Source organism: Propithecus coquereli, unplaced genomic scaffold (genome assembly GCF_000956105.1).
Source record: "Propithecus coquereli isolate 6110/MARCELLA unplaced genomic scaffold, Pcoq_1.0 Scaffold105, whole genome shotgun sequence".
Classification (NCBI taxonomy): domain Eukaryota; kingdom Metazoa; phylum Chordata; class Mammalia; order Primates; family Indriidae; genus Propithecus; species Propithecus coquereli.
The window spans coordinates 2,222,947-2,239,380 of NW_012134414.1; the positions used below are offsets into that span (position 1 = coordinate 2,222,947).

Genomic DNA, 16,434 nt, shown 5'->3' on the forward strand with positions numbered 1-16,434 from the left:
CTTTGAGGAATCTCCATACTGTTTTCCATAGAGGTTGTACTAATTTGCAGTCCCACCAACAGTGTATAAGCATTCCTTTCTCTCTGCATCCATGCCAACATCTACTGTTTTTGGAATTTGTAATAAAAACCATTCTTACAGGTGTAAGGAGAGATCTCATTGTGGTTTTAATTTGCATTTCCCTAATGATTAGTGATGTTGAGCATTTTTTCGTATGTTTATTGGCCATTTGTTGTCTTTTGAAAAGCTTCTGTGAATTGTCATATTTTTTTCTAAGTGTAGATCAGCTTCCAACATGTTACCCTTTGCGCTCTCAATGTCATGAAAGAGTTCCTTTAATGTTTTTTAACGTTTAAAGTTTTTTGTTTGTTTGTTTGGGGTGTATGTGTGTGTGTGTGTGTGTGTGTGTGCGTGCTTGGTTTTTTTGGTTTTTTGTTGTTTTTGTTTTTGTTTATTTTTACCAGAGTCACTTCCTCTGGGACATCTTCACTCTTTTTGTCATAACCTTCTCCTCACTTTCCTCATTTATGACAGTAAGTCTACCTTCACTGAGTTCCTCTGGCTGCATCTCTAGAGTCTCTTGCATGGCACCAGTGTCTACCTTCCCACAATCAGCTATTTCTTCTCTTACTCCATTAATGGTCTGTTCGAATTTCACACTCAGCATTTATCACTTTTTATTTCTTTGCTCTTTCTTCTTTCTTGCCTGCTTTCCTCTTTTGATTGTCCATTATAAAATGTCATTTGGGTTTATCACTGGAATACAAGGAGGTAACACAACTCCATGCTTTACTGTCTTTGCATGATCTGAATAACAGATGTGCAATGATTAGTCACCAACAGTCTTCAAAAGATGTGATATAATTGATCACGGATCATGGTGCACATCTGCTATTTATGTAGTGATTTGCTGACTGAAGAGATAGCAGTGAAGTTGTACTTATGCAGTTACTCAGTTAATGTATTGTGGTGATTAAAATTTGAACTGTGGTTTGGGAGACTTATTTAACTAAACCATGGTTACTAGAATTCATGCGTATGTGAACAGTGCAAAGTGAAGACTATTGTAATTTATTTCAAATTCATATGTTCTAGACATCTTTCCCTTTCTTTTCTAACTTTCTCCTCCCTGCTCAAGATTATTCCACAGAGATTTTGGTCAGAGATATTTGGGTAGATGTTCCTGTAGGAATCATTGTTAGGAAATTCAGGGAAAAAATTCTCCATCACAACAGCCTTGAGATTCCTATTAAGTCCTTGAATCCAGACTTGAGGACCAGCTTAATAATGAACATAATTAGGCCATGAAAGCATGTTTAAAAGAAGTAATGAAACAGAGAGTTTCTTCATTGATTAGAAAAATCATTCTGAAGAAATGAAGACATATCCTAATTTGAACTAGGTCATTTGTATCCAAGAAAGATATCATTGCAACAAATATTATTACAAATAATCATTCTATGACCTGGTTGATAGCTCCTAATAATGGGACTTTGCCATTAAGTTTACTGTGAATTCTATTCAGTCATCTTGAACTCCTAGGGCTTTCCCTTGGTCCTGTCCACATAATCACATTCTGTTATTAAATAATGTGATCATGTGCTAGTTTTATTGTAGGCAGAACTAAACAAAACTATAGCTCAGCATTTTACTCTTTTATAGAAATGTAGTTACTAATCCCTTGACCCTTTCCAGATATCCCAACTTCCTTCGTAAACTCCAAAATTGTGAAACCATCCACGAGACCAGGAAAAGTTTGGAGCCAAGAAAAGGAAGTTAGTCTGTTGGATATCCTCTTCTTTAATCTTTTATATTGAAAGAATTTGCTGCACAAAGCCTAGGCTCTTTTATTTCTAGTTCCTATAGATTGGGCATATGATGTCTAGTCAGTATTCATTGTACAAAATTGTTTCATCAGAGCAAATTGGATAGTGTGTGGAGTTTATTATGAAATTATTTTACTTGCCTTCTGGTAAGTAACCAGCATATAATTGGCATTAATGTTCATTTTTTCCAACACCACTTTCACAAAGCCTTAGTGTGTGTGTGTGTTTTAAATGAACGTGCTAATATTTGAAAAATAGTAATTTAAACAATGTTCAAAATTGATATAATTTTACGTAAAAAGTTACCAGATGTGCTTTATTCTGCATTGAAAACAATATTGATGTTCAGTTCAACAGACACCAAAAAGATTCTAAAATTACTTTCCTGGAGTTATCAGAAAACAGCACTATAATAATGAAATCAAACAGATCTCCCTTTATGATTTACTCTTAATCTGATATGCATTATACTGGAAAGCCTCCCTGTCTCTTGTGATCACTTACTGATCATTTGGTAAGGGATCCTCTAAATGTCATGTCTTTGAGCAGGTGTTGAAATCTTGGCTTTTGGGGTTCTGTTGGATAGACTGCAGTCTATATGGGCCTATATGGGCATGTCAAATCCAGTCTTGAAAACTTAACATGATAGATTTGTTTTATCCCCAAGTTGACTTAGTAATTTCACTTGATTTCATCAACCCCAACCTACATTTTATCTTATATGTGCTTTCTATCGGTCACAAAGAGAGCAGAAAACCTTATTTTCTATTCATAACATTAGCTTTTTCTTCAGGTGGCTAAAGGGACATATCATTGTTTTACTCGCATGAATTTGAAAGATTAAATACATAAAGGAGCTTTCTTAGACTGGAGTAGGTCCTCACCTTCTATTTAACTGGGGAAGAAGATCTGCAAGTAACAGCCCCCAACCCTCAGAGACACACACTCACCTATTAGAATGTAAGAGCCTTGAGGCAGGCCTTGTGTTTGCCTTTTTTGTTCACTGTCAGACTTGGAATAGTGATTGTCACATAGATTGATAGTGCTCAATCAATTATGGTTGAGTAAAGTAATCTTCCACTTGTTCTGTGATTTGAACTAATAAAAGGGCCTGGTACATTGTAGGTATACAGTAAATATTCATAGAACAAATGAATGAATCAACCCAACACATTTCTGAGAAGTAGTCTGCTAGGTCTAATTTTTTTCTGGAAAATATAAAAGGGAAAATTTTAGAATTCCTAATTTGTTCACAAAAATGTTACATTGTCTCCCATGATATTTGGTATTCCTATGTCAGGCATATTTTTTTGTTGTTAAAAATGTGAATATTATTATTCTTCATCTATTTTATTTTGCGTATTGATTTCAGTAGTTTTAGCCAAGGGGGATCTTTAAAAGTAGGCAGATTGTCTTGCCAAGCAGACAGAAAATCACACCAGGAAGTTTGATAAGAGCCTGCTGTTAAGGACACATTAAATTATTTTTATCTTAACGCTAAGCATTTGGGGAATTACTTGAATTTATTTTCTTTGTTGCATTTAGTGTTTTGATAAATTTGATAAATAAGGATAAATCCATTTATTAAAGGACAATAAAAGTTCACCAGTAAAAGGTCCTTGAGATTATTGGTTTCTATGGCATCTATATCCTTGCAAGATTCCTTGCCTGTTAATGACACTGAGAAAATTGCCAACTGGGCTAGCAACAAGATACCTACCCCTCACTTGCTGAAATGTGGCCAATGTGAGCAAAGAAATGAGCCTTAAGAAACTCTTTAAGAAGGTTCACTAAAAAAAACCGTGGAGATACTTTTTCATTGCCTGCGATTACTTAAGTAGACCCCACTAATATAGATTAAGTATCTTTATCCAAAATGCTTGGGAACAGAAGTGTTCTGGATTTTGGATTTTTTTCAGATTTAAGATGCTCAACCTGTATATTTGTTGGAAATGGCTGCTTAACATAAGGATGAATTTAAGGTAGCCTTGAAAATAAGTAGTAGTTGAACAGGAACTAAAGCTATCTCCAACATATAGTGTACTTATACTCCAAGAGAAAAGCCATTCTATGGTAGAACACTGTCTATAGTAGTATTTTTTGGTATTTTATTTTTGTTGCTATTATTGGCATTATTTTCTCCTATAGCAGCTCTTCTAAGCCTGAAGAGGTGGAATTTTATATGAGATTTGAACTCTTATTTTTTTTAAGAATAACATAAGTCAGCCTTTTGCATGAAATTTTACTGTACTCTAAGGCAAATTCTTGTTGCTTGATCTTAGTAGCTCTTTTATGTGTTGAATTAAACCTGAAAAAGTCTCTTATGAGTGATTGATTTTGAGGTGCATTTGACAGAACTTCAATTTTATAACCCCTTGCAGAACTTTCAAGTTCTGTTTAGATAACAATATACATAGAGTTTAAATGGAAAACATGACGTATGTCTAGAGAAAATTTCTTTTTCTGTGTCTATGCCTTTTGTGACCCATGCACTCAATTTCATTCTGCCTAGTATTTGAGCCTAGAAAACAGGGAAGCTGTAAAAACTCTGTGCCTTATAACAAGGCACGGATATGACTGACTAGGGGTCACATAAGCTCCAAGGCTGGGTGGAGGTAACAGATCAAATAAAAATTGGGGAACTTGCCATATGATGTTTTCTGATTACTATGGATTTCTCTTTTCTATTTAATGTGAATTTCAGTTTTTCAGCTTTAGGACTGGTTATTTATTGCTTAGGCCTCCTTCTCCCTCTAGACTAAAATTGAGGTTATAATCTAAAATGTGGGTAGGTAGAGATTCAAAAACTCTTCTGTTGCCTAGAGTATACCTTAAACATAGATTTTATCATGGTCATTTAGGGGCTTATTTGTTGTTTTTACTATATTTAATTTGTAATTTTAGCAGAGGAAAATTAAATGCTAAATATAACATTTAAAAATATTTCCCCTCTCACAACAGTTGCCCATTGATTACTGGTGTGGAGAATTCCATGTGTAGACGGAATACAGCAAAATTTCAGTCACACACTCTGTTTCTCTCTGTTATTCAATTTGCTTTTAGGTTACCTTTAACAACTTTCTTGATAAAAATTAATTTCAGTATTAACCAAAACAAAAAGGTCAATATGTAGTAAAAGAAATAATATTTTTAAGCTTATCCATTACATTATTCTTTCAGGAAAGGTACTAGATATTTGACAATAGAGCTAGCATCAGGAACAATAATATGTATGATGAATTCTGTAGTTTATTTTTATTAAAATATTTTAGTTGAACAATTTAAGCTTTTTTCTTCCTTAGGATTTCAAAAGGGTGTGCTTTGGCCAATGTTTTTTCTGTCCTCTTTCTCAAAACAAAATATCCAGATTTCCAAATGGTTTACTAATTTTATGTAAGGTGGAACAAAGTTCTCTTGTTCTTGATATTGTTAAATAACCAGTTATTTCCCATCAGCATGATGTACCTCAGTGTTGTATTTTCATTCTGGGGTGATTTTGCTCGTCAGGGGACATTGGCATTGCCCGGAGACAGTTTGATTGACGTAACTGGAGGCTGTCACTGGCATCCGGTATGGAGAGGGCAAGGATGCTGCTAAACATTCTGTAATGCACAGAGCAGCCCCCCACACAAAGACTGATCTAGCTCAAAATGTTAATAATGCCTCAACTGAGAAAGCCTGATACATAGAACTTCATTCTTTAAAGTGTAAGGGACAAAGGCATCACCTGTACATTCAGCATCCATGTTTATACTGTCATGACCCCATCCATTTGCTTGTGAAAAAGATGTGAAGTGACTTGATGGTATAAAGTTGTTCCTCAGAGGTTACTCAATTATAATAAGTGTGCCAGTTTGTCTCTGTACCTTATAAGTTACCCAAATGGATTCACTTCTGATTGAGTTAATGTAATTCTTTGTGGTTTTTTTTTTTAAGCACTTAAATATAAATCCAGTCACATGGATGAGAAAACCATTGCTGTACTTGTTGCTGGACTGGTGACCACTGCAGTTATCATTGTTGGAGCCATTCTTTTCGTCCCAGGTAAGATGTACAGTTGCTAGGAGGGAACATAGGATGTAGATGAGTGTGTTGCAAGGGGGAGGGTATTAGTTTCCTAGGGCTGCTGGAACAAATTACCACAAACTAGGTGGCTTAAAACAACAGAAATTCTCTTGCTGCTCTGGAAGCTGTAAGTCCGAAATTAGGGTGTCATCAGGGCCACACTCCCTCTCGAGCCTCTGGGGTAGAATTCATTCCTTGCTTGTTCTAGCTTTTGTATTTGCTGAGGACTGAAGGTCCTTGGCATTCTTTAGTCTGTGGCAGCATAACTCCAATATCTGCCTCTGTGGTCACGTTGCCTTCTCCTCTACCCTTGTCTTCACCTCTGTGTGGTTGTTTTTGTTGTTTTGTGTTTTGTTTTGTTTTAGTTTTTTTTTTTTTTTTTTGTCCAGTCTCCCTCTGCCTCTCAGTTAGGGCCCACCCATGTAATCCAGGATAAGCTCCTCCTTTTCAAGGTCTTTAACTTAATCGCATCTTTTGCCATGTAATACAATACTCTTTTGCCATATAAGGTAATATTCACAGGTTCTAGGGATGAGGAGATGGACATGTCTTTAAGGCCACCATTCCACCCACTACAGAGGCAAACTTCAGTGTACGAGGACATGGAATGGAACTAGATTTGCCCAAAATGGCAGTTGCATTTGGAGAAGGGGAGTGGGGCTGGGAAATAAGGGTGTATAGCACATGAAAAGAAAAGCAAAGAAAGCCCTGGACTCAAAGTGGTAGGCTGTAGTACACCACTGTTGTTTTTAGAGAAGCATGCAGTACAGGTGTAACATGTAGGGACATAAATTTGGCAGCTCTGTTTGCCTCTGGAGTTAGTGAGGTCATGGGGTGGAAGGAGGTGGATTCAGAAGACAATTTGAAAGAACAATTAATTTGACTTTGGGACATACTGAATATGGCAAATGAAAGGAATGGTAGAAGATGACTACAAAGTTCCTTATCTGGAATTGTGTAAGATAGTTAGGGAAGAGGTAAAGCCAATCCAAGCTTTCAACATGTTGAGACTTGTGTGTCTTAAGTTCAGTCTTAAATAATTGAAAAATAATCACTTATTTTGTCTGAAGCTTTGGGGGAAACATATATTTTTAAACCTTTTAGTTTATAAGAGTATTATCGAGATTAATACATTTAATAAATTAAGTACTTTAGCTTCCTGAAGAGTAGAAAGTATGTAGGAAAATATTTTAAATATTTTTGTTTATTAACAGGTGAATATTCAGTAAAGAATTCTACTGGACTTGGTTTAATTGTAACTACTACAGGGTTATTATTATTACTTCACTACTATGTGTTTAAAACAAGTGAGTATTTGTTATTACTGCATGATTTGGGCTACAATTTTCATTTAAAAATGTCACTTTTGGTGTAAATAGTCTTATATGGATTTCTTGTTATAACTCAATAAATACTGGTTTATTGAAAGATTTTCCATGCTATTCTTAGTGACATTTTTCCATTCTGATTAATTTTAACATTGTCCAAGGTCTTCAAGGCATTCAATTATTTTGAAAAAAGTGATTTTCATATGTATTTTATACTGATCAGCATAATTTTAAATTATTCTATATAATATCTTAATAATTATCTTCATATTCTAATTTTAGTCTTTTTGAATTTATAAGTAGAAGGTAAATACAGCCTTTTTCTTCTTTTGCTTAGCCTCTCCATTAAAAAGACTAGTTCTATAAAATGGGGTTATAAATCACAAATAGTAGAAACATATTTTTTTTAGTTATTAGCAAACCTTGACACTTTAGTTTTAAAAGATGGTATAGATATGCATACTATAATTAGTATGATTTTTACTGCATTTTGAAAGTAAATCACTAACATATGTTAGTTACATTTAACACTTGATCTTAGAGTCTACTTACCATACATCAGAAAGGTATTAATTTGTTATAAAATTGCAGATCTTCTGGATGCACAAGATAGAGTCTGATGTTTCCAATCACATGTTTGCATAATGATTCTCTCCACCAAAGCAATTCTGTGTGCATGTGAAGAAGCCAAGCATAATAGCCATCCCAATTGCAAAATGTACAAGTGTGGTAAAAGCAGCATTGTTCTAAGAGTTGGGGTAAAAACTGCCAGTCCAGCTTAGCTGACTGTGAAAATAGAAGGCTGCCGAATGTGTGAATTTGGATTTGACTACTTGTGTGGAAGGGTTAGGTCACTGGAAAAGCATCTACCATCGGACAAGGAACTCCAGAGTTGGTCTTTAGTCATAGGATATTCCTGATTACACCAAGTGTAAATAGGAGTGATTGCTTCTTAAATCCTCTGAACATACTTCTGTTTAATCCTTTTCCTTCCCCCAGCCATTGGCATTCCCTCCTTCGTCATTGCCATATTGGTTATTCAGCTCCTGGCCTATGTACTCGCTGTGGTTGGATTGAGTCTCTGTATTTCGGGTAAGAGTCACATCCTTCTGTAACCCTGATTTGGATTACTGTTGGACAGAGCTCTTCTTTCTTTTCCTTGTTCTTTCTTTATCTTTCTTTTAATATAAAGACTTTATTTCTTTAGAGCAGTTTTAGGTTCACAGAAAATTTGCGTGGAAAGTACAGAGAATTCCCATATACCCCCACCCCCTCCATACACCCCACAGCCACAGCCTCTCTCAGGATCCCCCACCAGAGTAGCACATTTGTTACAAGTGACGAACCAACACTGACAACCTCATTATTGCCCAAAGTTCATAGTTCACATTAGGGTTCACTTATGGTGTCGTATGTTCTATGGGCTTTGAAAAACGTATGGTGACATGTGTCTACCATTGTAGTATCATACGGAATAGTTTCACTGCCCTAAAAATTGCCTGTGCTCCCCTATTCATTCCTCTCTCTCCCCAAACCCCTGGCAACACTGATCTTTTTACTGTGTCCATAATTTTGCATTTTCCAGAATATCTTATAGTTGAAGTCCTACAGCATGTAGGCTTTTCAGACTGGCTTCTTTCCCTTAGAAATAGGCATCTAAGTTTCCTCCATGTCTTATCATAGCTTGATAGCTCATTATTTTTTAAAGCTGAGTAATATTCCGTTGTGTGGATGTGCCACAGTTTGGTTATGCATTCACCTATTGAGGGACATCTTGATTGCTTTCAGTTTTTTGTGACTGTAAATAAAGATGCTATAAACATCCATGTGCATATTTTTGTGTGGATATAAGTTTTCAATTCCATTTGATAAATACCAAGGAGTGCTATTACAGTATGTCAAACTCTCTGTATCAAAATGGCTATACCATTTCTGTGTTACCATTACCAATAAATGAGAGTTTCTGTTTCTCCACCTACTTGACAACATTTAGTGTTGTGAGCTTTTCTTTTTAAACTAAGTTTTCCCGCAGTAAGGAATAGTACTTTCCACATTGCTTGGAGCATAATGTCTATATATATGGCTTGTGGGCTGATTGTTCAAGCAGCCAAACTGCTATGCCTATATTTGTGGAAGAACTTTTGAAATCATCAGGCTCCAATTGGTTGGAGCATTAGATTTTACACACTATTTCTCATTAGTCTTGGTATGCTAAGTTATGTGCTATGCAAAGGTGGGCTTTTTTCTTATAATAATTTGGAGTCATTTCACTGGCTGAATTAATAATAATAAACATATGTAGATAATTTTTGGTTTTTGATTATTAGAAATATAATTACTCTCCTTGAAACTTTTTATTATTACTATTATTGTTGATTTCTTTAAAAAGTTTAGTTATTTCTTGCCTATTTCTAATACAAAATTTTATTTGTTTTACAGCATGTATACCAATGCATGGCCCTCTTCTGATTGCAGGTTTGGTTATCTTTGCTCTAATCCAATTACTTGGACTAGTTTATATGAAATTTGTGGGTAAGTCAATCTTATTTTTGTTAGCCTATGCCAAGAATTTCAGATACGTAACTTGGAAAATGCTTTTTATTTGGCTTTTCCAGTTTAGGACCAAAGAAATGTATTTATAACCCCCAAAATGAGAAAATATAGTTGGAATGATTTGAGGGTGATTAAGGAGGGTAGAAGGCATATGAACCAATGAAAAGTTTGGATTATTAACTAATTTAAAAGAAAATGGCTTTAAGTGTTAGAATGTGTAGATTTGTTTATTCTAAGTAAAAGGGGCACTGTTTGAAACTCCATTTTAAGTAATAGAAAAGTATGTTTAATTGTTGTTTCTGTGATAGAGCTCTCTTACAGAGACCTGTTTGTCACTTGCTCTTGGTTTTGCACTGGTTATAAACATGGGTGCCCCTAAGTAGACAGGAATTGAAATTCAAAATCAGTCACTTTTGTTAATTTAAAGAGCAGTGACCTCCAGTGCATGACTTTAAAACATTTCTAGCTAAAACCAATATAATAAAACATTGAGTTTTACAGTTTAGGCTTTTACTACTTTTAAAATCAGTTCTTAGTAAGCATGGAATTCACTTCTGCCAATTTTCATGTAACAGGTTTCTGCATAAATTCTTATTTTTGACATGTAGAGAGATAGATGCTGTTAATAGTGCCTGGAACTTGTTCCCTATAATCTGATTTATACTAGTCTCCCACTTAAAAAAAACTTTTTATTTATGAAATAAAGCAAAGTTACAAATTAAAAAAACAGTGTTTCTGCTTTGCTTTAGGTGAACTTTACTGTATGTGTTTCTAAAAATTAATGCAAAACCTAAATTGTTATAGTCAAATAATTTCCCATATGACTTTTGTAATACTTTCAAAGAAATTTTACCTTTATTTCTGAATTTTAGTTCTTAGTGACTGATAATTAAGTTTGATTCTGTTATGTATTCTCTGTCTCCTTTTAATTAATGCTTATTAGATAAATAATTAAAATACTTAACCAAAATCTACCTATCTTCAGTTTGTGTTCATAAATGTTAGTTGTTTCTCAATGAAATGTTTAAAGTTTATGCCACGTAAGTCCATACAACATAATTAAGACATCTAAAGCAGAATGGCATTCATGTGGTAGCTACAGTGAGCATCTTGAATGTTGATGCATATTCTACTTTTGTTGAGTCTTCTAATCATCATGTGTCTTGTCCCTGAAGATGACACTGCTAATTTGGTTGCTCCCCATGAATGCCTGAGCACAGTTTGTGACCTGCAGTATTCACACAGCTCTGGAGGAGTAGTATTAGGTGTCTTTGACAAATGGGCATCCTCACTACCAGGATTTCCCTTTACTCCCATCCCCCCGCCATGCCTTCCATATCTAGCAAAGAATGATATTCAGTACAATCGCCATCAGGTCTGGTGATGATGCCTCAAGTGGGACTCAGCATTGTCTGGCTACCACCCCCTCAACCTCACTCTCCCGCCTTCTCCATCGCTTCCATATCCAAGAAGCCAGTGAAACCACTGTGATTGCAAATGTCGCTATTCTGACATTAAAATTAAAGTGAAATCCCAACAAGTACCTAAAATTATTTTTTCTTTATCATAGATTAGCAATAAGTATACTATATGTAAATTAAAAATTTAGTCCAATTTTATTGGCATTTTGAAAATATCCTAAATTAACTTTTCAAATCAACTTGTCTGATGCCAGAGTTCAGAGCCACACCACCGGTCAGTTGAAAGGCAAGAAGAGACAAACAAGGTACAGGAAAGTTGCTCTTTAGGTAATGTAGTAGACTAGGAAAATTAATATGTTTTGCTCATATAATATGACTGTGTAAATCTGAGTACATGTAACGTTAAGGTTGCAAATTTGAGCATTTGTATCAGAAAGTGAAAATTGTAAATGTCTCCAAAATAATTTTTACTCATTGAAGATATTCTGTGTTAGAAAAGCCTAATGATTGTTTCTTGATTTAAATGCAATAAAATTCTCAGATAGTTAAAAAAAAAAAAAACACCCAAGCTCTGTATTCAAGAGTAAGTTAATGTTGCTATGAGAATTTTAACTTTTATAATTTTCATCATTTCCAAGTTTAAGTTTGTAGCCTTCATTATTTTTGTTTTAAAGAGTAGGATTTTGACTTTTACTTTTTATGGCCTTCTTTTTTGACAGTATTAGATTTTTTTTTCCTTTTTACTGGAAGATTTTAATTTTATAAAATGAGATAAGGGGCTGGGAGCAATAACTTAAAGTTAGAGCATATAAAAGATTATAAGAAACTAAACTCAGTAAAGTTGGGCTTGTTTATATAGGACATTTATATCCATTATTTATAAGAGTCAATACTTACTCATTTTTTAAAGCTATTACTAGTTAATTCATTATAAGGACATATTATAGTGTTTTGCTACAAATCAACCTAGTAGCAGTCAGAACCATATTTACCACAACATCTCATATTTTAGAATAATGTAGATATGGAATATATATGTAGAATTTATATATGTCTGTGTATTTATATTCAGAGATATTTTCTTTTTCTAAAATTGTATAAACCCTGTAATTTTTATTATCTATATAACATTCCATTGGTGAACATAATTAACTATTCCCAATTCTTTTTTTTTTTCCTTTTTATTTATACAAATTTATGGGGTACATGTGATATTTTGTTACTTGCATAGATAGCTTAGTGATCAGGTCAGGGCTTTTAGGTATCCTTCACCCAGATAATGTACACTGTACCTATTAACCAATTTCTCATCATCCTCCCCCTTCCATTCCTTCGCTGAGTCTCTGTTGTCACTCCACTCTCTGTGTCCATGTGAACACATTTCTTAGCACCCACTTATGAGTGAGAATATGCGGTATTTGTCTTTTTGTTCCAGGCTTATTTCACTTAAGATATGACCTCCAGTCCCATTGGTGTTGCTGCAAAAGATATGATTTAATTCTCTTTTATGGCTGAATAGTATTCCATTGTGTATATCTACTACATTTTCTTTATCCACTCATCTATTGATGAACACACAGGTTGATTCCATGTCTTTGCTATTGTGAATACTGCTGTGATAAACATACAAGCACAGGTTATCTTTTGGATATATTGATTTCTTTTCCTTTGGGTAGATAGCTAGCAATGGGATTGCTGGATTGAATGGTAGTTCTATTTTTAATTCTTTGAGAAATCTCCGTACTGTTTTCCATAGAGGCTGTACTAATTTACATTCCCACCAACAGTGTATAAGAGTTTGCTTTTCTGCACATCCTTACCAACATCTATTGATTTTTGTCATTTTAATAACAGCCATTCTGACTGGGATATCTCTGTGGTTTTGATTTGTATTTCTCTGATGATTAGTGATGTTGAGCATTTTTTCATATACCTATTGGCTATTTCTATATTTTCTTTTGAAAAATGTATTCATTTCCTTTGCCCACTTTTTAATGGGATTTTGGGGGGTTTTTTGTTGTTGTTGAGTTGTTTGAGTTCCTTGTGTATTCTGAATATTAGTCCCCTGTTGGATGAATAGTTTGCAAGTATTTTCTTCCATTCAACAGGTTGTCTTTTCACTCTGTTGGGCATTTCTTTTGCTGTGCAGAAGCTTTTTAGTTTGATTAAGTCCCATTTGTCTATTTCTATTTTTATTGCCTATGCTTTTGAGATCATAGTTATAAATTCTTTGCCTAGACCAATGTGCAGAAAAGTTTTCCCTGGGTTTTAATCTAGTATTTTCATAGTTTTGGGTCTTATATTTAAGTCTTTAATCCATCTTGAGTTGATTTTTGCATATGGTGAGAGATAGAGGTCCAGTTTCATCCTTCTGCGTATGGCTATCCAATTTTCCCAGCACTTTTTATAGAAGAGGGTGTCCTTTACTCAATGGGTGTTCTTGTTGGCTTTGTCAAAGATCCACTGACTGTAAATATATATGTGGCTTTATTTCTGAGTTCTCTATTCTATTCCATTGATCTATGCCTCTATTTTTATACCAGTATAATGCTGTTTGGGTTACTGTAGCCTTGTAATATAATTTCAAGTCAGGTAATGTGATGCCTCCAGCTTTGTTCTTTTTGCTTAGGATTGCTTTGGCTGTTTGGGTTCTTTTTTGGTTCCATATAAATTTTAGGATTGTTTTTTCTAATTCTATGAAAATGATCTTGGTATTTTCATAGGGATTGCATTGAATCTGTAGATTTCTTTGGGCAGTATGATCATTTTAATGATATTAATCTGATCTATAAGCATGTGATGTTTTTCCATTTGTGTCATCTTCAATTTCTTTCATCAGTGTTTTGTAGTTTTCCTTGTAGAAATCTTTCACCTCCTTAGTTAAACTTATTCCTAGGTGTTTGTGTGTGTGTGTGCGTGTGTGTGTTTGCTATTGTAAATGAGATTGCCTTCTTGATTTCTTTCTCAGCTAGATTGTTATTGGTATATGGAAACACCACTGATTTTTGTACATTGATTTTGTATCCTGAAACATTCAGAGTTTTTTGATGGAGTCTAGGTTTTTCTTGATATAGGGTCATATCATCAACAAACAGGGAAAAATTGGCTTCCTCTTCTCCAATTTGGATGCCTGTTATTTCTTTCTCTTGCCTCATTGCTCTGGCTAGGACTTACGGTACTACGTTGAATAAGAGTGGTGAAAGTGGGCATCCTTGTCTTGTTCCAGTCCTTAGAGGAAATGCTTTCAGTTTTTCCCCATTCAGTATGCAAGCTTTGAGTATGTCATGTATGGCCTTTATTATCTTGAGGTTTGTTCCTTTTATGTCTAATTTGTTGAGGGATTTTATCATGAAGATATGCTGAATTTTATCAAATGCTTTGTCTACATCTTTTGAGCTGATCATATGGTTTTGTTCTTGATTCTGTGTATGTGATGTATCAAATTTATTGATTTGCATATGTTGAACCATCATTCTGTCCTTGGTATAAAACCCACTCAATTTTATGTTGTATTATCTTTTTGATGTTCTGTTGGATTCAGTTTGTTAGTATATTTTGTTGAGGACTTTTGCATCTATGTTCGTCACGGATATTAGTTTGTAATTTTCTTTTTTTGTTATGGTTTTCTGGTTTTGATATCAGGGTGGTGCTGGCTTCATAAAATGAGCTAAGGAGAATTGATTTTTTGGAACAGTTTTAGGAGGATTGGTATTAGTTCTTCTCTGTATGTTTGGTACAATTTGGCTGTGAATCCATCTGGTCCTAGGCTTTTCTTTGTTGAGAGATCTGTTACTACTGATTCGATCTCATTACTTGTTATTGGTCTATTCAGGTCTATTTCTTCCTGGTTGAATCTTGGGAGGTTGTATGTTTCTAGGAATTTATCTGTTTCCTCTAGGTTTTCTGTTTTTCTGAGTGTATCTTAATTCATAATAGTCTCTGATGATCTTTTGTATTACCGTAGTATCAGTTGTAATGTCTCTTTTTTCATTTCTGATTTTGTTTATTTGGTCTTCTCTCTTCTTGGTTAGTATAGCTAGTGGTTTATAAATTTTGTTTACCTTTTCAAAGAACAAAGTTTTCATTTCATTGATCCTTTGTATTGTTTTATTAGTTTCTGTTTCATTTAGTTCTGCTCTGACCTTTTTTTATTTATTTTGGCATGCTAATTTTGGGTTTGGTTTGTTCTTTCCTAGTTCCTTGCAGTTTGTTGTTGGATTGTTAATCTTTCTACTTTTTTGATATAAGCATTTATAACTATAAGCTTCCTTCTTAGCCCTGCTTTTACTATATCCGACAGTTTTGGTATGGTGTGTTTCCATTTTCATTTGTTTCAGAATATTTTTATTTCCATCCTAATTTCTTCATTGACTCAATAATGGTTATTCAGGAGCATGTAATTTAATTTATATGCATTTGTATAGTTTCTGAAGTTCCTCTTTGTATTGATTTCTAGTTTTATTCCACTGTGGTCTGAGAAAATACTTGATATGAATTTGATTTTTAAAAATTTGCTGAGAGTCATCTGTGGCCTAACATATGGTCTCATCTTGGAAAATGTTCCATGTACTGATGACAAGAATGTATATTCTGCAGTTGTTGGATAGAATGTTCTGTAAATGTCTGTTAGATCCATTTGGTCTAAAGTTTAGATTAAGGCCGGGCTCAGTGGCTCAATGCCTGTAATCCTATTACTCTGGGAGGCTGAGGCAGGAGGATCACCCAAGGTCAGGAGTTTGAGATCAGCCTGAGCAAGAGTGAGACCCTGTCTCTACTAAAAAAATAGAAAGAAATTACCCAGACAACTAAAAATATATAGAAAAAATTAGCCGGGCATGGTGGTGCATGCCTGTAGTCCCAGCTACTCGGGAGGGTGAGGCAGGAGGATTGCTTGAGCCCAGGAGTTTGAGGTTTCTGTGAGCTAGGCTGACACCACGGCACTCTAGCCTGGGCAACAGAGTGAGATTCTGTCTCAAAAAATAAAAAAATAAATAAAATTTAGTTTAACTCCAATATTTCTTGATTTTCTGTCTAGATGATCTAATACTGTGAGTAGTATATTGAAGTCCCACACAATTATTGTATTGTAGTCTATCTATCTCTTTAGGTCTAGTCATATTTGTTTTATGAATCTGGGTGGTTGGGTCCATGTATATTTAAAATTATTATATCCTCTTTTTTTTATTTTTTTCTGTTTTTGACTCAAAGTCTGTTTTATCTGATATAAGTATAGTTACTCCT

General features: G+C 34.5%; 1 protein-coding gene across 4 annotated transcripts in view; it reads left to right on the forward strand.

Annotated features, from left to right (window-relative positions):
* CD47 (CD47 molecule) overlaps window positions 1–16,434 on the forward strand; it is a 65,935-nt gene that overhangs the window by 37,932 nt on the left and 11,569 nt on the right. For 3 of the 4 annotated variants that reach the window (XM_012646102.1, XM_012646107.1, XM_012646105.1), the window contains exons 4-7: window positions 5,763–5,870; window positions 7,106–7,198; window positions 8,219–8,311; window positions 9,659–9,751. In XM_012646102.1, coding sequence (XP_012501556.1) covers window positions 5,763–5,870; window positions 7,106–7,198; window positions 8,219–8,311; window positions 9,659–9,751 — 387 coding nt within the window. Of the gene's footprint in view, window positions 1–5,762; window positions 5,871–7,105; window positions 7,199–8,218; window positions 8,312–9,658; window positions 9,752–11,447; window positions 11,499–16,434 lie in introns of all 4 variants that reach the window. The other variant, XR_001137573.1, reaches the window with a different exon arrangement.